Source organism: Mesoplodon densirostris, chromosome 11 (genome assembly GCF_025265405.1).
Source record: "Mesoplodon densirostris isolate mMesDen1 chromosome 11, mMesDen1 primary haplotype, whole genome shotgun sequence".
Lineage (NCBI taxonomy): Eukaryota > Metazoa > Chordata > Mammalia > Artiodactyla > Ziphiidae > Mesoplodon > Mesoplodon densirostris.
The window spans coordinates 70,378,013-70,404,039 of NC_082671.1; the positions used below are offsets into that span (position 1 = coordinate 70,378,013).

The 26,027-nt window shown below is 57.6% G+C and overlaps 2 protein-coding genes across 6 annotated transcripts; one reads left to right on the forward strand and one right to left on the reverse strand.

Annotated features, from left to right (window-relative positions):
- The first annotated feature begins 911 nt into the window (after window positions 1-911).
- SLC16A8 (solute carrier family 16 member 8) lies at window positions 912-5,401 on the forward strand. The gene is made up of 4 exons (XM_060113612.1): window positions 912-1,125; window positions 1,850-1,993; window positions 2,234-3,055; window positions 5,085-5,401. The coding sequence occupies exons 1-4, from the start codon at window positions 912-914 to the stop codon at window positions 5,399-5,401; spliced, it is 1,497 nt and encodes a 498-aa protein (XP_059969595.1).
- A 2,212-nt stretch (window positions 5,402-7,613) lies between these two features.
- Window positions 7,614-24,590, reverse strand: PICK1 (protein interacting with PRKCA 1). Of its 5 annotated transcripts, none has more exons than XM_060112048.1 (13): window positions 24,353-24,588; window positions 23,953-24,050; window positions 22,713-22,824; window positions 19,103-19,231; window positions 17,128-17,194; window positions 15,821-15,910; window positions 13,370-13,423; window positions 12,533-12,595; window positions 11,429-11,562; window positions 10,940-11,032; window positions 10,065-10,115; window positions 8,918-9,062; window positions 7,614-8,453 (listed from the first exon to the last, which is right to left on the reverse strand). In XM_060112048.1, exons 2-13 carry the CDS (start codon window positions 23,991-23,993, stop codon window positions 8,179-8,181), a joined length of 1,254 nt encoding a protein of 417 aa, XP_059968031.1. In that variant the 5' UTR covers window positions 23,994-24,050; window positions 24,353-24,588; the 3' UTR covers window positions 7,614-8,178. The 5 variants fall into 5 exon arrangements, with proteins under 5 accessions (XP_059968031.1, XP_059968032.1, XP_059968030.1 ...); XM_060112049.1 differs by having other exon boundaries at window positions 24,300-24,588; XM_060112047.1 differs by having other exon boundaries at window positions 24,203-24,588.
- Window positions 24,591-26,027: the final 1,437 nt, after the last annotated feature.

Sequence of the window (26,027 nt, forward strand, 5' to 3'; positions counted from 1 at the left end):
TGGTCTGTTATGGGGGCAATGGGGGTGCTGTGTGAACCCCTGGGTGGAGCTCTGGAAATGTGGACGGGTTGGGGGCTGCTAAGGGTTTGGAGGGCAGAGGGTCTCTCTCCCAGTGCCCCCTCAAAGGTCTGCATCTGTCCAGTGGAGCCAGAGATCTGACCCTCCCCACACCAAGATCCCCAGCTGGTCTGGGGTGTTCAGTCACCCACCTTACAGGTGGGAAAACTGAGGCTCAGCAAGAGGAGGGGAGCTGCCCAAGTCACGGAGCAAGTCCATCGCTAAGCTGGGATGAATTGGAACTCAGCTCCCTTGGCTTCTGAGACAAGGCTAATATTGTTACAACATGTTTTGGTTTTTCTTTCATAATTTTCTAAATGACAACAGACATTCCTGATCACTGAGAAAAATTAGGTACATACCCCAAGGCCAAGGAGGACAATGAACTCCGCCCATTTTGCCGCTGGCACTTGTCTCCCCCTCCACCCCACACCTTGTTTGTTCCGTTGCCCTGAGACCCCCACATGTACACCCTGGGGACATTGCCGGTCCCCACGCATGCCTCCAGTCACACACTGGCTGTTGGCTTTCCCACTCATCCGAACCCCTTCTCCTGACACTACTAGGTCCTGAGGGGCAAGGAGTATCCTCCAGAGGGAGTCTTCCTGAAGTTGACTCAGGTGGGAACGACTCTATTACCCACCCCTCATCCTTCACGCCCCTTGGAGGAGGGGAGATTCGGGGTGAGGTCCTACCTCGGTTTCCCCTCCTGGCTCCATTCCCTGAGCAGGGCTCCCGCGGGTAGCCCTGTGCCTCAGTTTCCCCACACCGGGGTCTCCATCCCCCTTTCTTGTCTGGGCTACAGACCCTCGCCGCTCCCTCTTGTCCCCTCTCCTCCAGCAGAGGCGGTGACAATGGGCACTAGAGGCCCCCGGCGGGGCCCTGGCCCCCCAGACGGCGGCTGGGGCTGGGCCGTGCTGGGCGCCTGCTTCGTGGTCACCGGTTTCGCCTATGGCTTCCCCAAGGCCGTGAGCGTCTTCTTCCACGCGCTTATGCGTGACTTCGGCGCGGGCTACAGCGACACGGCCTGGGTATCCTCCATCATGCTCGCCATGCTCTACGGGACAGGTCAGCGCCCCTCGCGGATCCCTCCCCCCTCCCCCAGGCCCAGGATTGAGGATCGGGATCAGGGACCAGGAGACACCCGACCCCTTGAGCATCTTCCCCCAGGCCCCTCGGGGTGGGCATGGAAACCCCTTCCTTCCTGTGGAAACATTAGCACCAGAGAGGGGAGCAGAGGGCAGGAGGGTGGCAGCGGCCAGAGGTGGAGCCCACACCCAGGTGGCTGACCTGTCAAGCTTGGCCAGCTGGAAGGGCCCCTCCGTTTCTGTCAAAAGACCCACACCCGCCTGTGTTACAGGTGGGAAAACTAAGATCTAAATAAGATTCCCAGTCCCAAAGCTCTAACCACCTGTGGGGTGGGGGAGATGCTGGAGTTATCCTGGCCAGGAAGCGTGGAGGGGTGGAGGTGAGGGATGGGGGAAGCCTGGGGAGGAAGGCAGCTCAAGCTGTGATTCCAGCTGTGAAGATAATAAAGAGAATGGGGTCCACCCCTTCTGCTTTATGTTCCGTGTTCTCAGGAGGGCTGGGGACCAGTATAGAGGCTCCTCCCCTGCATCCCCCCTCTTTGGTCTGTCCCAGCCAAGATAGTGACCTTGGCCACAACACTGCCCTCTCTGAACCGGGGGTGACCTCATTCCTTCAAGCTGTCTTTCAAGGCTGGGAGGTACAAAGCCTGGAGTGTCTACCAGAGAGGGGTCCAGCCTGATTGGTGATCCTGCCCTGCCCACAGGCCCGGTGTCCAGCATCCTCGTGACCCGCTTTGGCTGTCGCCCGGTGATGCTGGTGGGTGGACTGTTGGCCTCGGCCGGCATGGTCCTAGCATCCTTCGCCACGCGCCTCCTGGAGCTATACCTGACAGCTGGGGTGCTCACAGGTGAGGGCACCCACTGCTCTCCTCCCCGTGGGGGTCGGGGTGCAGTGGGGGTCAGCAGCCCTTGCTGCAAGACCTCCTGTCCTCAGTTTCCCCACGAGGGGCGGTCCTCATCCTTCGGCCCCGTTCCCACCCCCCACCCCGGGGTCTGCCCACCCTGTCGGGACCTCGCCCCTCCCTCCCGCCGGGGCCTGGGGTGGGGGCGCTCTCGGGGAGCCCGTCACAGCATCGCCTCGCCCACAGGCCTGGGCCTGGCCCTCAACTTCCAGCCGTCGCTCATCATGCTGGGGTTGTATTTCGAGCGGCGGCGGCCTCTGGCCAACGGGCTGGCGGCGGCCGGCAGCCCCGTGTTCCTGTCGGCGCTGTCGCCGCTCGGCCAGCAGCTGCTCGAGCACTTCGGCTGGCGCGGCGGCTTCCTGCTGCTCGGCGGCCTCTTGCTGCATTGCTGCGCGTGCGGCGCCGTCATGCGGCCGCCACCCGGCCCGCGGCCGCGCAGGAACAGCGCGGGCGACGCTCCCGGGGAGGCGGAGGCGGACAGTGCGGGACTGCGCTTGCGCGAGGCGCCCTCTGGTGGCCGGACCCGCCAGCGCCTGCTGGACGTGACCGTGTGCACCGACCGCGCCTTCGCGGTGTACGCCGTCACCAAGTTCCTGATGGCGCTCGGGCTCTTCGTGCCCGCCATCCTGTTGGTGAACTACGCCAAGGACGCGGGCGTGCCTGACTCCGAGGCTGCCTTCCTGCTCTCCATCGTGGGCTTCGTAGACATCGTGGCAAGGCCTGCATGCGGCGCCCTGGCCGGCCTGGCGCGCCTGCGGCCGCATGTCGCCTACCTCTTCAGCCTGGCCCTGATGGCCAACGGGCTCACGGACCTGAGCAGCGCGCGCGCGCGCACCTACGGCGCCCTTGTCGCCTTCTGTGTCGCCTTCGGCCTCTCCTACGGCATGGTGGGCGCCCTGCAGTTCGAGGTGCTCATGGCGGCTGTGGGTGCGGCCCGATTCCCCAGTGCGCTGGGCCTGGTGCTACTCCTCGAGGCTGTGGCTGTGCTCATCGGACCGCCCTCTGCCGGTGCGCGCCGCAGGAGGAGAGGGTGACGCGGCCTAGTGCCCCTAAGCCCAAGGGAAGCCCCCTCCCTATCCCAGATGGAACGTCCAGGGATGAGAGAGGGGAAGGGACCCATGGGGGGTGGGGAGGGGGGAGAGACAGCCCGGTGGGGTAGACTCCCCTTACCATGGCCAGTTAGCCTCCCCTCCAGGCGGTACTACCAGCTCAGGGTGGGGATGGAAACGCCAGGAAATGTGCCAGGAAGAACCCAACACGGATAGTAGCTGGCCCACTGGCTCATCTCCAGCAGATGGCACAAAGGCCTTGTGAAGTGCAGATGCGTATTCTCCTTTTGCAGGTGGGGGAACTGAGGCCCAGAGGCCCAGTACAGGTTGCAGTCCCAGAATCAGAGTGGAGCCCTGCCCAGTGCTCAGTGCCCATACCTTTGAAACACTGTATCTGAGTGCTCTAGTCTCCCCAGCCTCTAAGGGTGACTGGAATAGGGAGAGTCCTTGGGGCACCAGGAGCAGAGTGGGAGGGCTCATTCCGCTCACAGAGAGGCGGGGCACGGGAGTCTCCGCTGTGCACACTGCCTGCTGGGCGCTCTACACATCATAGGAAATCCTCCTGACGAGGTGGTAGGGGAAGGCTTCCTGCAGGGGCTGGCATGAAGGCAGTCTCACGGGGCAGGGCAGGACCCCCCAGGAGAGGGCACAGGGAGTGTTTGGGGGACACTGTTCCTATACAAGTAAGGCAGGAGCTAGGATCAGAAAGGTGGGGGTGGGGGACATTAGGGTCTTGCTGGGTTGTCAGGTCATCCCTGAAACAGCAGGAAGCCTGCCTGTGAGCAGGAGAGAGCTGAGGTCAGGCTGTAGGATGGAGCAATGACGGGGGCTGCCTTTGCTAGGGCCCAGGCTGCACCCGAGATGAGGTGAGCTGCCCATTCTTGCAGGGCTGGGCTAGCTGAGTGCCGTCATCAAGCTTTGTCACCTCACCTGACCCTGAATTTCCACTTCAGTGCAGTGGGAATTGCACTGAACCTGAACCCCTATGTGAGCAGCCCCCAAGCCCAACCACCAAAAGCTATAAAACCAGCCAGAGGCTCAGGGACACATCTTCCATTTTCTTGGGTGACCCTGGGGTGGATCTAATAGGCAGAGAAGGCACGTGGGGTGAGAAGAAGGTGAGGGACACCACGGGGCTGTGTGTGGAAGGGGCGGGGCTGGCTGGCTGGGCAGGGGTCAGGAAGGCAAGTCTGGGGTACTGCTCAGAGGGGCTCAGGTGGGCAGCTGGCTTGGGGGACTCCAGGGAACCTCCCCAAGGCCTCAGAGATACAGACTGAGGGGTCACAGCCTGGTATGGACAGCCACAAGGATGCCTCCGAGAGAGGGGGGAGCCCACTGAGGAACCACACTTTAGGGGAAATATTTGCAATGAAAAGATTTTGCCGAGTATGAAAGTAACATGTACTTGTGATAGAAAACTTGGAAACTACACAGAAGGCAACAGGAGTTCTACAAGCCCTGTCCCCAGCCCCCATGCTAATGATAGTTCAGTCCTGGGTACACGGGGCCTCCTGGGAGGGGGGAGGCCTGGGGGTTGTGGGGAGAGCTGAGCCAGGCTCCTGAAGACCAAGGAGGTTGAGTGGAATGGAAAGAACAAGAGTTGGGGGCCCCCAGGAGAGCAGGGCTAAGACCAGTGCACTCCCCCCTCACAGGTCAAATATCCCCAGCTGGGCAAGTTCCAGGGTACATGTGGGGTTGGAATCCTGAGGACAGGAGGTCCCTTGTAAACTGTGAAGTGCCGCCTCGCCAAAGGCCCCATATCACTTAAGAAATTGAGGTCCAGGGAGGTGAAGTGACAGTGTTAAGATCTCAAATGGCAGAACCCCCATGGATTTTTGCATCTGTGAAATGGGAACAAAGACTGGGGCATGTGTGTGTGTTACCCGTGGGCCCCACCAAGAGCACTGCCCTTACCTGAGGGTGTGGGTGTATGTGTGAAGGGTGGGCTCCCCCGCAGGCCCTCACCTCCCCATCCGCCCTCCCCGCAGGCCGCCTGGTGGACGCGCTGAAGAACTACGAGATCATCTTCTACCTGGCAGGCTCTGAGGTGGCCCTGGCCGGGATCTTCATGGCTGTCGCCACCAAGTGTTGCCTGCGCCGCTCTCAGGACGCCACGCCCAGCCCAGGCACCAAGGGCGGGGCCAGCGACACGGAGGATGCTGAGGCTGAAGTGGACTCTGAGCCCTTGCCTACCAGCGCCGAGGAGCCCGGTGGCCTCGAAGCCCTGGAGGTGCCGAGCCCAGGGACTGGGCCCTCGGAACCCGAGTTGGAGGCAGAGCCGGGGCTAGACTCCGAGTCTGTGTAGCGCGGGGGCACTAGGTGGGGTGGCCAGGGGCTTCAGGAATGGGGCTTCCCCTCTCAGAGCCCCGGCTGCCCCAACAGGGCCTGGCACACGGGAGGCTGCTCTGGTGGTCACCCCCAGGGTCCATGCCGGGAGCTGCCTCCCTCATCTGCCCACTGGCCCTGGCCCCCGCAGTGAAGCTGCTGTGCATGGCAGGGTCTGGGCCTGTGTGAATCTTAAGTCCATAAAGCTGAGCTGAAAGAGGTTCTGTTCCTGCGCCTCTGGCTGCTACCTGGGGGATGGGTTAGCAGGGAGTCTGAGAGGCTCTCCCTGGGGCCCTCCGACCCCCCCCAACCGTGGGTGTTGGGGTGGAAGTGGCAGAGGTGCAGGACGGCAGGGGAAAGTGTCCCAGCTCCAGCCCCCGCTGCTCGGAGCTGTACACTGAAGCCCCTGCTGGCAGCACCTGCCACTGGAGCAGCCCAGAGCAGAGAGCGCGCAGGTCCGAGTGGAGGGCTGGGGCTGGATCCTGGCCCTGGAGGTGGAGAGTACCTGACGCTATGACTCCATCCTGTGGACAGCAGGGGGGTGGGGGAGGGGGGAACGGCACCTGCCCCGCCCCCTCACCTTCCTAAGAGGGACCCTCTTCCAGCCCGGCTCTGGGTCTCCTCTCTCTAGGGGATAAACTCGGGTGTCCTGGGACCTTTGCTCTGGACGTGTCCCTAGGGACGCCACTGCGGACCCTGGCATCTGCTCCCCCCAACGCCAGTGGAGTCCCAGGGATAGCTCCTCAATGGCACTTGTGAGTCAAGTGCAGGGAGCTCCAGGTCTCACCCTGGCTAGGAAGGTTTAGAGATCTATTTAAGTATTCATTCTCTTCCCACAAACCAGACACCCCTTTCCTTGTCTCCCTGCCTCCAAATCACCAGCTTGGTGACCCGGGCCCAGTGGAGGAAGCAGCCTTCCCACCGCCGACCCTGACTCCATTCATCCGTACTCCTCAGGGGAGCCTATTCCACTGGTGACCCCCTCCCCACTGGGCTCATTTTCCATCCACGTCCCAGGAAGGTGTGGGGAGCCCCTGCAGATGCCTGGCCAACGTACACTGTGTCTGTGCTTTCCCCTAAGCCACTACAACAGTGACTACATCTTGTTTTGTTTAACAAATCCTCACAGAGCACTGACTGTGCCAGGCACCGTGCTAAGCCCTTCACAAATGTTAACTCATCTAATCCTCAGTAAGGACCCAAGAAGGTAGGTACCCTCTTTAGCCGCACTCAGATAGGGAAACTGAGGCACAGGAAGTGAGGAGGTAGCTCAGGGTCACAGAAGCTATGACTGGAACCTAGGCTGTTGGTTCCAGCCTGTGCCCTTGGCCTCCACACTGGCTGCCCCTTCAGGGAGGTGGTATAGTCTGACAGTTCTAGGGGATCTACGTGGTGACAGCCCATCCCTCTCTCCACACTCCCAATCCTGCCTGAGGATCCCATTCAGGTCTCTCTCTGCCCAGGACCCACACACGCAAACCTAATAAGCAGGAAACTACCCCCCGCCCCGGCCATTGTGAACCCTGCCCACCTCTCACACCCTCTTGCACCCCTCCCATTCTCAGGACGAGCACATATTTCATTGTCCAAACAGGGACACTTTGCGAGTGAAAAGGGCCACTATTAATAATTACACTAGGACCACAGGTGTGGACTGGGACTGTCCAGGTGAAGCCGGACACATGGGGTACTAGCGTGGTACTGCCCACTGGGCTTCTCCCCTTGGCCCTGGCAGAACAGGCAACCTGGAATGGCCGGGGCACCCTTAACACTCTCCCCAGTGTGGGGCCTCGGGTCCTCCTGACCCAGTATCTGCCCTGCCCTTCCCCAGATAAAGGTTGAGTTCATGGCCAGAAGCACTGAAGGATCAAAGATGAGGGAGGATGTAAGAGGCTCCACAGAGCAGAAAGCCTGGGAGGCAGGGGGAAAAGTGGAGTCTTCTGAATTTGATGGATCTGAGTCCAGATCCCACTCTGTCCCTGTACACCATGTGGCCCTGAGCAAGCCTCTTCTGAGCCTCAGTTTCCCATCTGTAAATGGGGACAGCAGTGCTAATCCACAGAAGTGCTGTGAGGAGTCAGTGCTATAAAGGGAATGTCAGTAAACCTTGTTGCCCTGCCTTGGTGATCAGGGGGCAGAAGAGGGGGGCGTCGAGGGGAGAGAGGGTCTGAGGCCACTGCAAAGAGCCCGGCTCCATCTGGGTTTGTGTTTATTCAGTACAGGCCCAGCGCCCAGCCCCTCCCCAGGGAAGTGGCTGAGCGAGGGAATAAAACAAATAAAGGCCGCCGAGGTGAGTGTGGACTGGGGTGGGGCCGGCCTAGGGCAAGGTGAGGGTGCGCATGAAACCCTGGTCCCAAGCTCGGCGGTCCACCCGCGGCCCCCTCCCGGCAGGTCTCCGGGGGGCCAGTGGAGGTGCCCGCAAGGAACGGCTCCTGGACTCCCTGCCACCTCCAGGCCCTCTTCCTTTCTGCCCTCTTTCTCCTTCCTAAGGCAGGTCCAGAGACCAAGCTCTCCAGCTGGCTGGGGAGGTGGGGAGGGAAGGTGCAGGGGCCAGCGTCCAGGTCCCAGGCCACAGCCCGGTGCCTTTCCTGGGCGGGCGCCCGGGTTCGTTGTGCTGGGACAGAGGAGCAGGGAGGCGGGCGCCCCGAGCCAGCAGGCCTTTAGGCACCACCCTGTTGTGCGGCAGCCCTGCCCCCACTCCCGTGCTGCCGTCCTCCCACTCGCCCTACCCCCCAGATCCGCACCCCAAGGGGGCACTCAGGAGTCACACCAGCTTCCGCCCTTGTCCAGGGGCCCGGCAGCCCCTCGCGCATCCCTGGACGGCTCCCCGGCTGCCGTGTCCTCCTCGTCTTCCTCCCCCTCGTCCTCGCCGTCAGTGAACTCATCCTGGCTGAGGCCATAGGCCAGCGTGGTGTGGGCCAGGTCCACCTCGATGGGGAAGACGTCGGCGTCACGCAGCACTGAGTAGCAGTCGTTGTAGTACTTGGACATGGTGGACACGAAGCGCTGCAGCTGGAACACGATGTCCTGGACTGGGGCAGGAGGGCGGGCAGATGGGCACCAGTGGGCCGGGGCTGCCTGCGCGTGGAGAAGACCCTCCCTGCCCGCCTGGGCACCCCATCATGCACCTCACTGACCCCTCGTGCCCCGGGACGGGGCTAGGCCAGGGCTGCCCAGCCCTGCACAGAACCCAGGCCGCCTCCCAGCTCCCAGTCAGGCAGTGGAGGAGCCCTGCCAGGGTCAGGGGATGGTGGACTACACCCCAAGGAGCCCACGGGACACGGCCAGTCCCACCCAGGCCAGGCTTCAGGAAGCTCCCATCTTGGGTCTGACTCAGAGCTCTGCCATGCGCTGGCCCTGGGAGCTCAGGTAAGTACTGTACCTCTCTGGGCCACAGTTTTCCCAGCTGTGAAATGGGGAGAGGATGGTGTAGGGGTTGCCCGAGGCAGGGTGTGGCCCGCGGGCCAGACACCCGCCCACAGCCCACACCCCTCACCGTGCTTCTGGTCCAGCAGCTCCATCTTCTCCAGCACGTCCTTGCGCATCTGGGAGAAGCGAGCGCGGGCCTCCTGGCGGCAGCGCAGGATCAGGCGGTACTCGTAGTTGCCTGTGCTCACGCGGTACAGGGGCTCCCCTAGAGCCTGGGGCAGGGGAAGCATGTCAGGGACCCTGGGCGGGGTGGGGAGCCTGCTCTGGGGCAGAGGGGGGTGGGGGCGGGAGGCTGCAGAGCCGACTCACACCCCTGCACAGCATGGCACCCTTCAAAGCTACCATGGCTCCCCATTTCTGAGGCGCCAGGACTGCTAGAAGCGCTTAGCGATAGCTTTGTGGAAAAAAACAACCAAAAAACCAAACCCTTGCCACCTTAAATAAATGAATATTTAGTCATAGATGGACCCTGATATCAAAAATATTAAAAACGGGCTTCCCTGAAGGCGCAGTGGTTAAGAATCTGCCTGCCAATGCAGGGGACACAATGCAGGGTTTGAGCCCTGGTCCAGGAGGATCCCACATGCCATGGAGCAAATAAGCCTGCAAGCCACAACTACTGAGCCTGCGCTCTAGAGCCCACGAGCCACAACTACTGAGCCCACACGCCACAACTACTGAAGCCCATGTGCCTAGAGCCTGTGCTCTGCAACAAGAGAAACCACTGTCATGAGAAGCAACGAAGAGTAGCCCCACTCGCTGCAACTAAAGAAAGCCCACGCGTAGCAGCGAAGACCCAACACGGCCAAAAATTAATACATTTAAAAAAAATTTAAAAATTTTAAAAATCTATAAAAAAAAATTAAAAAGAAGTAAAAAACCACTTCTCAGGAGTGAGGAAAGTCAGTTCTTCCCTGCAAGAGCCCCACAAAGTCTGGGGGGCAACTGGTCTGGGAGCAGGCACTGGGAGTGTCCCACAGCAAGCTGGCCAGCACTCCGAGGCCCGGAGGGGCCAGGGGTGGGGGGATCGCCCCAATCTCCAGAAACAAGAGCCTGGCCAAACCCCCAGGCCTCTCCTGGATTGGCCTGGCCCACCTGGTGTCCCTGGCAGACGCAGCCCATTCTTGGGGCTCTGTGAGGTAGGCAGGGGAAGATTTGTGCACCCCGAGCCTTTCCAATACCACAGCCATGCCCCCTCCCCCCGTGGCACTCACAATGCAGCTGTATTCCTCGTCATCCATCTCCTTCACCTTCAAGCAGTACGACTGTGGGACAGGTGAGGCCAGGTTGTCAGAGGGGCTGCACCACCTGGGTGCCCACCCTGATGTCCCCAGTTCCTCCCATGCCACGCTGTACCCCTCGGCCACCCAGAGGAGCCGGTATGCCAGGCCTCATGGGCCCTGCGCACCCTCAGCTGGGATGAGCCGAGACGTGTCAGGGAGAGGCTGGCCCCTCAGTCAGACTGGTCTTTGCTCGGGAGACTCAGGACAGCCAGGGCACTCATCTAGGAGGGTGGAAAGGGCCTGAGAGACAGGCCAGCATTTACCACACTCAAGTCCCAAGAGATGCTCTGGGAAAAAAGGTTCCATGGTCCAAAGAACTTGGGAAGGCCCCTGAAGGCCCATGTTACGTATGGGTCTATCAAAGCCTCTGACAAGTCCTCAAGCAAAGGACCTTGACCTCTTTGATGGAGTATTTTTCCTCATCTCCTTTCACCACAGAATTATTATTTGAACATAAAACTCATTAACATCCCTTGGTACCCACTTTATAACCACTGACCTAGTCTAATCCATTGTTAAAAGTGACCAAAAGAATTCCCATGGGGTCAGAGTGCTCCAGAGTGAGGGCTCTACCCACCCAGGCTCCCAGGGGCTCCTCTGAACAGTTGAAGCAGGGCCTAGGCTGCTGCCTGATTCTCCAGCACCTCCCTAGGCCCCTGGTCCCACCTCCTCAATCAGATGTGACCGAGGTTCTGGACCTGCCCTGCTAGCCATTGTGTGGCCGACTGAGGAGGGGCAAATCTCCAGGTGGGCTCTGACTCCAGCAGGCCAGGCCCACACCCACGCAGAGGCTGGAGACCACTTACCAGGTACTCAAACTTCACGTCCAGGTACTTCTTGATGGTGAGGCGAGTGTCTGGGATGGCTTTGTTGAGGTACGTGTTCAGGTCCGTCAGCATCTGGAAGGGGAGGATGGGGCGGACGCTTAAGTCCCCATGGGCAGAGGGGTCAGGCTGGCCACGGTGGCAAGGAATGGCACTGATGTGTCAATCCTTCTAGTGGACTCAGGTGTCAGAGCCAAAGGGCACTCCTAGACAGCCTTGTCCATTTCAAGGACGAGAAGACAGACTAGGTCAAGGGCAAGCTGTAACTCTGGTAGAGCCAGGGCCAGAAAAGAGCCTGGAGGTCAATGCTGAGGCCACGGAGGAGGAGTGCCTCACCCATGGTCAGCTGTGTAGGACACCAAGCCAGGACCAGCCCCCCGGTGCTCCGAGTCCAGAACAGGATCCTTTCTGCTCACCACACTGCCCCCTCCCCCATCACGTGCTGACATACACACGTTCCACAGGACCTACTGGCTTGATGGTCTTCAGCAGCCGGATGCCAAACTTCTCAATGCTGCGGTGGGCGTCGGCGAACTTCACGAAAGCCTCACTCGCAGCGGGCTGGGGCTCCCGCACCCCAATCACGGAGAACACGTCCCCAAAGGCTGCGTGACAAGTTTGTCCTGAAGGCTGCCCCTACTTGACCCCTTAACGGAGAAGCCAGGGATTTGTTGGGGAGAAGCAAGGCGGGGGGTGTGGCAGGCTGGAGGCCAAGGTCTGCCCGAGGTCTATGTCCCAAGGGAGATGGGTCTACACCTCAAGAAAGGTGAATCTATACCCCTAAGAGAGTTGGACCTACATCCCCAAGGAATGTAGACTCCGGTGTAGACACCGGAGTCTACACCTTGAGGAAGCTGGGTCTACATTCAAGGGAGCTGGCCCTCATTCCCCACAGCGACCAGACCATGGAGAAGGCTGGGTCAAGGTTGAAGGAGGTGAAATTGTCTGGGGGCAAAATACTAGTCTGGGAATCTGGGCCTTAGGTCAACTCTGCCCCTAAGGAGCTGCGTGACCACTTTTTCTATCTGGGCTTTGTTTTCCCAACTGCAAAATGGGGTTAACTGTAGCTGCCCTGCCCAACTAATAACAAACTTGTAGGAAATGAGATCACAAACAAGGAAGGGCCTCGTATATTGTAAGCGGCAGTACAGATAGACGGGACAGGGCCCGGAGGAGTAACTGTGCCCCACAGAAGACAAGCTGGTCTAGGGGACTTCCCTAGCGGTCCAGTGGCTGGGACTCTGCGCTTCCACTGCAGGGGGCCCAGGTTCAATCCCTGGCCGGGGAACTAAGATCCCACAAGCCGTGTGGTGCAGCCAAAAAAAAAAAAAAAGACTAGCTGGTCTACATGCTCCCGGCTGGCCCCATTATTGCTACACCCCAGCATCTAGACAGTGCCCAGCCCAAACCTGGCCTGAGGTCAGATGCTGCGGTGTCTGCCTGAGCATGGGCATGAGAAAGGCCCCAGGGAGGAGCTTGGTCGCACCCTCAGTGTATGGGTGTAGGGGAGGTGCTGAGCCCAGAGAGCAACAAGGGTTTTTCCAGGGTCACGCAGCAGGTTTGGGGCATCCTTACCCCGGTGCGTCTGCGACAGCTCATAAAAGGCCCGTAGGAGGTTCTTGGTGTGTTCTGTCATCCCTGTGGGAGAGACCCAACCAAGGGGGCTGGGGGCACATGGTGGGGACCACACTGGCCCAGGACACAGCCTCCAAACGCCCACCCCACCACGAGGCCCTCACTGCTCCTGGGTTTCAGACTCTTCTCATTAGGTTTACATGTGCCATTATTTGATTTTTATGGGCATGTATTACTTCTACAATCAGAAAAAGTATGTCTTGGGCTTCCCTGGTGGCGCAGTGGTTAAAAATCCACCTGCCAATGCAGATGACACGGGTTCAAGCCCTGGTCCGGGAAGATCCCACATGCCGCGGAGCAACTAAGCCCATGCGCCACAACTACTGAGCCTGCACCCTAGAGCCCGCGAGCCACAACTACTGAGCCCGCGTGCTACAACTACTGAGCCCACATGCTACAACTACTGAAGCCCGCAAGCCTAGAGCCCGTGCTCCGCAACAAGAGAAGCCACAGTGATGAGCCTGCGCACCGCAACAAAGAGTAGCCCCCACTCGCTGCAACTAGAAAAAGCCTGCGAGCAGCAACGAAGACCCAACACAGCCAAAAATAAATAAGTTTTTTTTAAAAAAAAGAAGTATGTCTTAAGATTTTTTTTCCTTATGAATATTTAATGGCCATGCTCCTAGAATTGCGTAGGCTGGCACTCTGCCCCCACTGCCATCATCTTTAGAGCAGGGCTCCAGAGCTCCACCCCAGGGCAGAGCCAGTGCTAGGCACTTTCCAGACCGGGATACCCCACCACCACGGGGCTGCCAGCCGGAGGGTGCACCTGCCCACCTTTATACAGCTCGGCGGTCCGCTCCAGCTCCTCAAGCCTCTTGACAAGCCCATCTGTGGGGATCAGAGAGCCACAGGGTCAGAGGAGAGCCCCACAGGTCACCTGAGCCAGGCTTGGGAGGGTCAAGGTCGCCCCCAGAGGAGCAGCACAGGATGTGGTCCCAGGGAGGGGGACTTGGCACCTCAGGGTCAGCTTGGCTCACTGGTGTTTTGCAGAGAGCCTGGCACACCCAGACAAGTGGGGGCAGGCAGGGCAGCCCTCAGGATGCTCCTGAGATAAGCGCCACCCCAGCAGGCTGGGACACAGCAAAGGGGCAGAAAGATCAAGAGGATGCGGGTACTTCCAGAAATCAGGAGTGAAAACCAGTTGGGCCGTCCCCAAGGCCAAGCCCGCGGGTGGCTCCCCACGGCCAGCAGAAGGCAGGCCCATGCCTGGCAGTCAAGGCCCTGGGACTTCTAACATACTCCCTGCTGATAGCCAAGGAGCAAGGCAGTCAGAGACAAGCAGGAGAGACGGGACGCCCCGACAATAACTCTAAGGTAGGCTCAAAGGCAGCCCCTACCACCACCGCTGGCTCAGAGACGAGAGCAATCCGGGGAGGGGAGAGAAACTCAGCGAGGGCCTCGAGGAAGAGCCTGCATGGGAGCGGGCCCCGGTGATCATCTTCGCTGGCTTCACAGGTAGTTTACTGAGCACCCACTGTGTGCCAGACCCCCTGTTAGGCTCAGGAATGACCGTGGTGAATGAAATCTGAGTTGTGCCCTCAAGGCTCATAGTCCAGCAGTGACACTGGCCAGGCCATGACTGGTAGGGACAGTAAGGGCTGTAAGCTGAGGGGCAGGGGCAGTTGCCTCACCTCAAGGGCTCAAAACGAGAGCAAGTGGATTGCCAGGGAGGGGGCCGCATTCCAGATTGGGGTGGGTGGTTCTCCCACCAGCAGCGAGTGGCACCCTCCTCCACTCCAACAGGGCTGAGGTCCACCCCCAACTCCCCACCGGGAGCACTGGCAGCAAACGCAGGGCAGGGCCCATGTTGGTGGCTTCCTTGCCCGGCACCTCCTAGACAGGGCCTGGCCTTACTGAGTGACCTCCACGCAGCTCAGTCCTTCTTCCACATGAGCCTTTGAGGCAGAGACTACTTTGCTCATCTTATAGAGAAAATCGAGGGACAGAGAGGTAAAGCAACTTGCCTAAAGGCACACAGCGAGGGCTGTGCAGGCTGGGGTGCCCTCTGTCCCCCAGTCTCCTGTACTGACCTGGGCCAGGGTTTTCAGAGTGGCGGGAGAGAAGGGGAGTAGCAGAAGCCGGGCCTGGGCCTTTCTCTGAGCAGAGAAGGTGGCTGTGTGTTGGGCTGTCAGGGAGGAAGGCCCAGGCTCTGGGGGCTGGAAGGGAGCACCTCGGAGGTCTTCAGGAGGCTTCGGCCACCGGGCTGGCCTCCAGGCCCTGGCTCCCCAGAGCCTTGGCCCCCGGCCAGACTGGCAGGGAAGGAGCCACGTAAGCGCCATGCTGTTGTTTTTAGCTGGGTCATGGGACATCATGACAGCTTCAATTTTAGAAACCCTATTTAAGGCTGGGGAAATTGCAAGGTCTGGGGGGAAAAACACAACAACCAGTTCTAATTTCATCCCAACGCATGGTAACTACAGTAACAGGGATTTATAGACACCAAGAAGCTGGAAATAGCAGCCGCCACTTTTGTACCCCATTTGGAACAAGCTCAGACCCCTCCTCCCCCGCATCCCAGCCAATAAAGCCCAGTGTGCCCAGCTGAGCCTACAATGTATGTAGGTATTTATATCTGTCCCCACACGTACACAGCAGAGCTGCTGCTATTTATAAACTCAGGCTGGTGACAGCAGGAGCAGGACCGAGTGCTTCACTGGCCCCCTGGGGAGACAGCGTGTGTGTGTGTGTGTGTGTGTGTGTGTGTGTGCGCGCGCACACGCGTGGGCGTGAATGTGCGTGTACGCGGTTTTCCCCCAGCCCGAGGCAGGCAGCCACCTCCAGCCCTGGGATGTGGGCAGCAGCGCCACCTCCTGGAGAGAGGTGGGGCAGAGCGGGCAGTGCGGGAGCAGTGCAGTGCATGCTGGGGTGACAAGAGGGCACAGGGTGGAACCGGGCCGGTGGGGGGGGGGGCGGGGGGTGCTGGGGGGTAGGCCTTGGCTGCGTGAGAGCAGCTGGGGGAAGTGGCGAAGGCACCAGCTTGGGGAGCTGAAGGGAGGCACCTCCCCAACAGGAATTCGTCTCATCTGTGACCTGGGCCTGTGAACCCTTGCTGGGGAATAGAGGACACTGGCTGTAAGATGCCTACGCTGACTATTGTGAATGCTCTGGAAGCAGGAGAGGCCTCCAAGGGTGCAGCCTGGTGGGCAGCCACGGTGCCCCCGCCCCTGAGGCCTGGGCCTGAGTCCTCTGGGACCAAGGGTCAGGGGGTGGAAGGAGGGGACTCACCATTGCACAGGATGGCCCGGCTCAGGCCCAGAGCATCTGCAGTCCCCGAACTCATGTTCTCGACCAGCCGATGCTTCACCTTCTTCAACACTGGGACCAGGTGAGAAAGGAACTCAGTGAGATAGTCTGGGCCCCCAGGCCATCCCTGCCCCATCGTGACTCACTGGGACTGACACTAGGGGCAGAAGGGGCTGAACTGGGGTTTGGTGTGTGGGTGACTGTGAAGTAGGGAGGGTCCCAGTGAGGGGTTCTGGGCCCCCGCCCTGTTCATTCTCTACCTGAGGGAGGCACTGGGAGACTGGGAGTGTAAATATGTAAAGCGCTTAACCAAGGGCCTGGCACTCAAAGTGGCTACTGGCTACCACTGAGAGCCCAGAGCTGCCCAGGCTTGATTCCAGCTCACAGGCCGACCACGGAGAACCTCTCCTCCGTCTCTCCTCCACTTCCGGGAGCAGAGGCACCATCAGTGACAACTGGCCTCAGGCTCCAGACTCGGTTACTGCGTATGTGGTCACATACTCGGTCCTTGGAAGGGGACTAGGATGGGACCAGAGGGTTTTAGAGGAAGAACCTCCAGGACAGACTTGATCTGCCCTTAGCCTCTTTCCTTAAAAACCAGGAGGAGGCTCTGGCCCAAGGGTGTAGGAAAAGGGTGCTGGATCCCAGAGCCAAGAGATCTGGGTGTGCCTTCACCCAGGGGACACAGCATCTCTCTGGATCTCGGGCCTTGATCTGGAATGAAGTGGCTGGCCCAGAGGACCTTGAAGCTACTGTCCAGCTCTTGAGCCTTGAAGCTTCCTCAGAACCAAGGCCTAGACCCCCTAGCAGGAGGCAACATGTCCCAGGGCACGCTATGGGCAGAAGGGCTGGCTTCTGCCCCAAAGCTGAGGTCCAGTTCAGACCCTGAGTCTTTCTGGGAGCAGGTGCGTAGAAGGGGCCAGGGCTGAGGAGGGGTATGCAGGTGGGCATGAGGTACCAGGCCAGGGCTGGGCTGCCCTCCCTTTCAGAAGGGTGAGGGACTGGGTCTGGTGAGCTGGAGGGCTGCCCTACAAAGGACAACCCTAGGGCAGCAAGGTCCCAGAGGAGGTGGCTGGGGGAAGGGGGTAAAACACAGGGCAGGGAGAAACCAGGGACAGGTTCCTGGGACCAGCTGCAGGGGGAGCACCCCTGGGTCCTCCCAGGCCCTTTGGATCGGCTTGGTCAGAAGAGTCAGAGACCACATCCATGTGAGTACTGATGCATTGTCATAAGAATGCAGAACAGGGGCTTACAGGGCCACTGGACGCCACTGCCCCAGCCCAGCTTACCAATGTCCAGGGACATGCCCTGCTTGGGGTCCGCCTGCAGCTTGTTGTAGTGGATAGTCACCTCCCCCTGGAAAAGCAGGACAAGCAGAGTTGTGACAGAGTCCCCCGGACCCCAAGCCCCTTCCCGGCAGAGGCCTGTTTTCCCTGGAGTTTGTGGTCATGAAAAAATCCTGAGCCCTGGAAAAAGGTCCCTCCTTCTCTCACCACCCACCAGGCCCTGGAGAATCAGCAGGGACAAGGGCAGACAAGGTCCTTGTTGACACTGAGCTCGCAGCCTGGCGATCTCTGATGTCCTGTGCCCCTGCCACCCCCATGCCATGGCCACACTCCAAACCTCTGCGACATCATTTTTCCTGCCACACAGAGGATCTTCTCCCGCGCTCTAAACCATCCCCATCCTCCCTCCATTCACTCCACAGACTGTCCCAGCACGTTCTCTGTGCCTGGTGCTGGGATGGAGGAAGCAGGTGCAGGGGCAGCCCCAGCCCCCAAGGGCCTGAGGCCAGCAAGGGAGGCCGATGCAATTCAGGGAAATTACATGAATTGCAGTCTAGTTGACTGGAAGAGAGGTGGTGCTCCTCCTGAGAAGCCTCCCCTGACCATGTGAGGCCACCCAGATCACTCTCTCTGTGTTCTTGAAATCCTAAGACCTTTGAACTTGGGACAGAATCCATTCAAATGCAAAACAGGCTTTCAAAATTGCCTCCTAAGTGACCCAACGCAGTGAATCAGGGGTAGATGCCAAAGGCTCTCGGGCTGCAGCGCAGCATGCTCAGGGCCGCCGTGGGGAAAGGAAGGAGCGCTGCAGCGGCAGTCAGACCTGGGCTCTGGTCCGGCTGTGTGACCACAAGCAAACCCTTCCACCCACCCTGGGCACCAGTAAAATAGGGGCTGTATCTCTGCCTGGCACCCAAACGTGGGAGCTGGGGAGTCCCTGTGCAATGGCAAGGCTGTGCTCACACACCAAAAGCTCCTTTCTCGTGGGCAACGTGAGGGGCTGGCGCGACACGGGCCTGGGAGGACGAGAAGGGCTCTGGTGAGTAGAGATGGGGGGATGAGGGAGGGGATCCAGAGGGGGCACATGCACCCCACTTCTGTACCAGAACGAAACATGGTACAGAGGACACGGAGGACGGATGGGAGGTGAGGTGAGGAGAGGTTTGGATGGATGGGCTGAGGGAGCTCAAACACTCGGTCAAGCTCAACATACAGCTGGGACGCTGGACTCTCAGATCTTTAAACCATCCTGTGGCTTTGCACCTCCTTCACCGTTTTGGTTTCCCAAGGGCTACTAGCAGCAAAACTCTCTCGGAAATGGCAGACGGGCTGCAGGCTTCCGGGCTTGGCCGGGATGCTGCCCGCCATTCAGGGGGAGAGGGGCCCTGTGGGCAGAGGCCTTGGCCTGGAGCAGCAGGGGCAGGGAGGGGGAAGCTGGGAGCAGGCAGAGTGCCGTGTGGTCTGCAGAACGGGAGACCGTCCGCTGGACCAGGAGCTGCCCCAGGCTGCCCCAGGGCCCAGGGGACTGAAAGTTCCTACAGGGACGGGGGTTGGGGGGAGGGGTCCCTCTTTCCCTCTTACAACTTCCTGGGCCCAGCATGGCCCGGTGGACATTTACTGGATGTCTACTGACCCAGGTAGCTTCACCTCAGACTTCCAGCTTCGGCTCCAGCCCTGACTGGGGACACACTGGCCTGCCCTGAGGAGTGGTTCCAAGTCTGACAGCTCCCCTGGGAGCTTGAGGATGGGGACCTTTCAGTCCTGGTGCCCACTCTTTCACCAAGGCCCAGCACAAATCCTGGATCATAAATAGTATCTACTGAATGAACACGGAAGAAACCCAGGGAGCCGGGATGTGACCCAGACCCTGATGCACCGAGGAGGGAGTTGTGAAAGGGCCAGTCCCCCCTTCCAGGCCCCCTGCAGGCTGGAGGTCTCAGAAGGGCCTCTGTGCCCCCAGTCCCGCAGCAGCCCTTACCTTCACCTCCTGAATCATCTTGGCCACCTCCACCTTAGTTTTTCCTTTGATTGACCTGCCATTGACCCCGGTGATCTCATCACCAGCTGCCACGGTGCCGTCCAGCGCGGCTGGGGTGTTGTCAAACACCTGTGGGTGCATAAGGGGGGGGGGGAGAAAAGGAAAGCTGGGAAGAAATCTGGTGGGGGACAGTCATTCCCTCCACCCCAACCGGCGCCCGGCTCCGTCCTGGTCTCTACCCTCTATCCCTTAAGTGGTGCTGGAGAAGGGCAAGGGGAGAAAACACCCTAACAACCAAAAACGAGTGACCCACATTCTTGGGGGAGGGGAAGGGGGAACTGGAGGTAAATGCGACTGATGAGACTTTCCTCTTCTGGTATCAAATACACCAAACCTTACACGACCACAGGAGTGTTTGCTCCTCCCAAGCCATTTCTTGAGATTTTTTCCAACAACGCTGCACTGAGCTGACTCGGAGCCCCAAGGCACCACTTATCAGTTCCTGCGCTTCATCTCTGTCTCCAAGGAGCAAGGGCCCCGCCACACATGTGAGCCCCTTCTCCCAAGATGACCCCTAACACAGGGTCTGCACTCACTGGCTGAGTGCAGCTGAATGTGTCTGTTAAAGGACAGATGTATGGGGGACGCTCAGGGCAAGGGGTGAGCAGGCTACACAGATGTGTGCAGAGACGGACCCAAGAATACAAAAGTCACATCAGGCAAAAACCACTAGGAGAGATGCCAAAATTATTAGCTGTCTCCTCTATACCTTATCTTTAGTTTCCAAGTTTTCTATGCAAAGCACGTAGAAAGAATATTTCATGATGTTTCATATACGTTAATATTATAAGAAAAAAATGAAATAATTAAGACAAACGTTTCTTTCTGCTACCTTCCAAGAATCACAATAAAAACATCATAATTATTTGAAAAAGAATGGTAAAGGAGATCACAACAATAAAAGATATATAGCCGTTTCTGGAAGATGGAACAGTGGGGATCCAAGGGCCTGCAGAGGGGGTTGATGAAAGAGAGCTAGTCTTTGCTGGAAACTGCCAGCAGGCCAGGAAACAGACCTCTGAAAACATCCTTAGGTGGGTGGAAGGCAAGGTAGAAAGTAGGGGGACAGACTCAACTCCAGGCTCCCTCCCCACCCACACAACGCTCCACGACCCCTTCTCTGGGGAACATGGAGGACACGGGAATGCCAATGCCTCAGCACCGGCCACTGGCTCCCTGCCCACATCCTGCTGGAGCTTCAGCAGCGGACTTTTCCCAGACTGTCACGGGTTTTGGCAGACAGTCCGCACTGAAGCCTCTGGGCCCCCCTGAAGCAGCCGCAGGGATTAAGGCGGGGGTGGGGGGGAGGGCGGGCAGGGACCAGCATTTCTAGAGTCTTCAGGCAGTGCCATCTGGTACAGCAGGAGAGCATGTGGATGCTTTGGAGCTTGTCAGATCTGCTTTCTAACTTGGCCTCTACCACTTAGCTGGCTAGGGACCTGGGCCAGGACCTGGGTCTGCTCACCTAGAAAACCACACAAGGGCTTCCCTCGTGGCACAGCGGTTAAGAATCTGCTTGCCAATGCAGGGCACACGGGTTCAAGCCCTGGTCCGGGAAGATCCCACATGCTGTGGAGCAACTAAGCCCGTGCGCCCCAACTACTGAGCCCACGTGCCACAACTACTGAGGAGCCCGTGCTCCTCAACAAGAGAAGCCACCACAGTGAGAGGCCCGTGCACCGCAAGGAAGAGTAGCCCCCGCCTGCCGCAACTAGAGAAAGCCCATGCGCAGCAGCGAAGACCCAACAGAGCCAAAAATAAATAAGTAAATAAATAAATTTATTTAAAATAATAATAATAATAATAATAAACTATATGGGAGGATGTGCAGAGGTCATATGCAAACACTATGCCATTTTTAAAAAAAGACAAAAAAACAGCATGTTACTATGCTCTGAGCTCTCTGAAGGCGGGGTCTCTGTTTTCTTGCTTTCTTGTTTCTAGTGGCTACGAAAGAGCCTGGCCAGGCCCTCAGAAAATATTTCCCGAACATAATATCTGTTGTACTGATACTGATTTAACCAAAATTGACACGATAAGTATGTTGGGAAGACAGAGTGAGAAGAAGCAGGTTTTGGAAGAAAGCTAAATTTTTGTCTCCTAGACTGAGAAAAGCTGACAGATGTTTACAAGCAATAAACCAAAAAATAACAGGATAAGCATCTTACTGGGAAAAATGGGACCTCACACCTGAATCAACAGCTAAAAGGGTGGGAAGCAGTGTTGCTTCTGGGATTGGCGGGGGTGGGGGGAAGGGCAGTGAGAAGGCGTCAAGCAGAGGGGATTGCTTATTTGACACTAGCCTTTTAGTACTCTTGACTTGTTCAAAGCAAGTCAGATAGCCTTTGATTAAAAATAAAATGGACTTTTGAAAAAAATCAATTCTATTATTTTATAATCACAGCTCATATTAAGAACAAACCTGGCCCCCCACAGGTGGCGAGGGGGAGGTGGCAGGGGAGGCTGAGCAGGGAGATGGCAAGGAGGCCAGGCCTGGGGGAGGCCTCCCTAACACCTCCTGGGCCAGAGGAGGCCAAAGCGCTCGTAAAGGCCACACGCTAAGCAGGCAAGACCAGATCCAGGGAATCTCCACCTTCTAGGCCTTAGAAGTGACTCTTTTGCAAGATCCTCAGAGAAACTGAAGTTTCCCATCTGCCACCAATGGCTACATAGCTGAGAAGGTTAAAACATAGCTGGAATCCAGGTCAAGTTTATGTCTGAGCGGGGCAAGCTCCCTTCCAAGGCTACAGAAAGATCACTGACTCTGACCAGCCACATAATAAACGAGGCCTGTCCCCACTCCTGCGTCACAGCTGACAGAATATCACCAGGGCATCCCTTCTTATAAGGACCACAGAATTGTTCAGTATCGCTGGCAGATCATCTGGGAAAGTGAACTGTCATAAAAATAATAGCAGCTGCTATCGAGGGAGTGCTGCTTAAGGGCCGGACATTGTGTGATGTCATTTTGTTTAATCTTCACAACAACCCAAAGATGCCCAGATCTACATATTTTATATCCCCATTTTCCAGGTGAGGAAACTGAGGCCCAGAGAGCTTAAGTAACTAGTTAATAAGCAGGGAAGCTTGCACTTGGACTCAGGCCATTATTATTTCATAGTCTTTTAGTCTTTCCATTATGCTTCACTTGTGTTAGTACCAAAGGCTGATGATTTTATTGATTCACTGATGACATTTTTATTGAAGGTCCGCTATTTGCCAGGCATTGTACAAGGTACTGACTGCAGTGAAAAAGCAAACTGGGATCCTGCCCTCATAGTGCAAAGAGTCTGGAAAAGAAGTTAGATACAGAACTAATGAGCAAATCCATGAGTACAGATGGTGATAAGTGCTGAGAAGGAAAAGAACAGACTGAAATGATAGAGAAAAACAAGGGCGGACCTACTGACAGTGGGTGTTCGGGGAAGCCCCTCTGAAGAGAATGAGGAGTCAGCTGTGCAGAGTGGAGTAATGAACCTCTGTCACGCCCAAGTAGGGAGGTGGCTCGCCGCCTCCAGCACCTCCCTTCCACCTCCAAAGCACTTAATACCTGGACAATATACAGGCAGGGACAGTACTGGGCTCCTCCTCCAATGCTGATCCCAATCAGGTTCTGAGCATCCTTCTGCAAGGTCACCTTCCCAGGTACAGTAGGGATTCCGCTGGAGAGAGAAGCACGTGCAGCTGAGTCCCCTGGAGAAAGGATGACTGGAGGGGACGGGGACAGACAGGCCTTCTAAAACTCCCAAGGGCCTCCAAGTGCTGCACAGCCTTTTCTCTTTCTCACTTGGCCAAAAAGACAGCATTTTGTGCTGGAACGTCACAGAGCTCTTGGAGCCATGCTGATGGGGGATCAAATCCCAATTCAGCCATTTATCAGCTGCGGGACTTGGGTAAGTAAGTCACCCTCTCTGCATCTCAGTTTCCTCATCCATAAAATGGTATGGATAAAAAATGGCCACTTTATCAAAGTTCTTGGAAGAAAGTACATGGAAGGCACTTAACACCAACCCAGCCCAGAGCAGGCACTCCGTAAAAATGGGCCCCCCTTCCCTTTCTTTCATTCTCCCTCTAAGATTTGAGTCAGACTCTATCCTTGTCACCTTCTCAGGCACATATGGAACATAACAGTCACCTCCTCCAGGAAGCCTTCTCCTGTTAAACTATCCATCACCCATCTGTCAATTGCTGTATTCAATTACCTCTCAGTTTTCACTATACATTAGCACTTATTTATGTTTTGTGGTAAATATTCTCATTTATTCTCTTATTCACTTGACAAATATTTGCTAACAACCTATTGATGTTGAGCATCATACTAAGTGCTGAGGACACAGAAAGGCATTGGACGCAGTCCTTGCTCTGCGGGAGGATATATTCTATTAAGGAAACTAACTTAATTTTTGAAAATCTGCTCCACTGATCATCTACGCTGGGGAGGAAAGTATGTTTATGATATTCCTATTCATCCTTCAAAATGTGGCTCAACTGTCACCTCCTCTATGAAGCCTTCCCTGAACACCCCAGCAGAGGCACTGCTTGGCCTGCTGGGTTCTCCTCGTAGCCAGGTCATTCTCCATTAGCACCCTTATGGCCCCGAACTGTATTTATCCATCAATGTGTCCACAGCCCCCTACAGACGGTGAGCTCCTGGAAGGGCAGGATTCATTTCTGCTACAGTACGAGACCTAATCTGCTGAGAAGCAAGGGTCTGTGGAACTGGTAAGTCCAGGCACCTGAGAGACCTGGGGCTCCTGCACTAGTGGGACTTGGGGTAACAACATACTCACAGTTTATCCTCCTCGATGTCATAATCCAAGTCTGCAAACATGGTTCCGAGAGTTTCAGTGGGCTGGCTTACTGCCCAACTCGGCAGGGGAATGGGGAACTGGATCCGGGAAAGAAAAGAGCACAGGGCTTAGGGAACAAGTGCCTAAATGCCAACCCCAACCCCGGCGATCTGGGAGAGCCGGGCCCTCCCCCTCCCCTCCGGACGATGGGGGTAGTCCCCGGGGTGGGGGGTGGGTAAGTGATTCTTACTAGGTACAGGGGGGACTCCAGGCCAGGGCGGGGCCTCAGATTCCAGAGCCCGCCCCACGGGTCTCCAGGCCCTTGGGAGCTCGCCTCTGTCGCTCACCGGAAGCGCCAGTACCACAGCCGGGTCCGGGCCAGGCTGGCACCTGAACGCACCTGCCGTTCCACCTGTCGGCGGCCGCGACTGTCGCGTCACTTCCGGGGGGACGCGGAAGTCCCGTCTTCCCGCACTGGGTATTTGCCTGGGTCCCTACAGGCAACCCTTCCCTCCCTGCCTCTCGGGGTTCCCAGAACGAGGAAAGAGAACAAGTATTGACGGAAGCTCCTCTTTAGCATGAAAAAGCGGAAACAGAGGAAACGTCCGGACAGGCCGACGGCGCTCAACCCCGCCCCTTGCCCTGTGGCCGCCGCCATCTTGGTAAGGTCAGGGTTCTTCCCAGCTTCCTCAGCGGGACGCCGGGGGGACCAAGCCGCCTGGCTGGTTGCCGTAGCAACGGAAGCATCCTTAGGCGGGGAGACCTCCAGAGAAGTTCAGTGGACTACAAACCCCGACACTCTCCCTTTCACATTTTCAGCACCCCGTCCTAGGGTGCCGTCACTCCTCTACTAGAATGAGAGTGTCCGAGCTGGAAGGATACTTCGAGATGCCAGCCTAATAGGAGTTTTGCAGGCCAGGAAACTAAGCGCCAGAGGGGAAGAGGTTTTGTCCAGAGCCACCCACAGTTAATATAAGATCCAGATCTCGACCCTGAGACTCCTGCCACCTACTTCAGTGCCCGTCTTAACACCTGCACACCTGTGGTCAGTGGCTCTGCTACTGACAGATTGGATTCCCTTCCCTTTCCTTTACGAGCCTCCTTTCTCCAAATGCAAACTAAGAGCACTGAGGGAAATGCTTTCTGTGATATTTAGTGAAAGACTCCTCACACCCCCACTCCTTCCTTAGTCTTGAGCAGCTCCCCTGGGATCCCCTTGAGAGTAACAGCCCCTGTGTACCTGAGGTTCAGGAAACGCCATCAGTGCTTCCCAGCCGAAGGGTCCAAATCTCATCTCCCCAACAACCTCTGCTGCCACTGGTATTGTGTAAAGTAAGTTCCCTGGGGAGGGTTGGTACTCCCAGAGACCCAGCGCTGGCATCTGCCTCATCCAGGCAGCATGGGCCCAGCCCTGTCCAGCTTCCTCCCAGGGGCAGCAGAGGAAGGAGAAATGCAGAAGGATGATTATCCACATATCCCATGGCCTGATGGGAGCTGCACCCCACCCCCTCCTTAGGGAACTATCTGAGTTTCAGCAGTTGTGCAGAACGCCACAACAGCGATGACTTTCCCATGTACCCACTGCTCTGCTGTTCAGATCACTTTCACAGGATTTCAAAGTTCACCTTGACCCTGTGAGAGAAGAACAAGTATTGTCAGCCACATTGTGCAGGTAAGGAAACTGAGGCTCAGAGATGCACTTGCCCTTGTCTCCCAGGTGGTCAGCAGCAGAGCTAGGGCTGGGACCTCCAAGCCCTGTTTGCAGGCCAGAATTTCGACTTTAAAAAATCAGCAGTCTCTGGGGCTTCCCTGGTGGCGCAGTGGTTGGGAGTCCGCCTGCCGATGCAGGGGACGTGGGTTCGTGCCCCAGTCCGGGAGGATCCCGCATGCCGCGGAGCGGCTGGGCCCGTGGGCCATGGCCGCTGGGCCTGCGCATCCGGAGCCTGTGCTCCACGACGGGAGGGGCCGCGGCAGTGAGAGGCCCGCGTACTGCAAAAAACAAAAAAAAAAACAAAAAAAAAACAAAACAGCAGTCTCCAAACCCAGATAATTTAACGTGGACTGTGGTTCTTCCA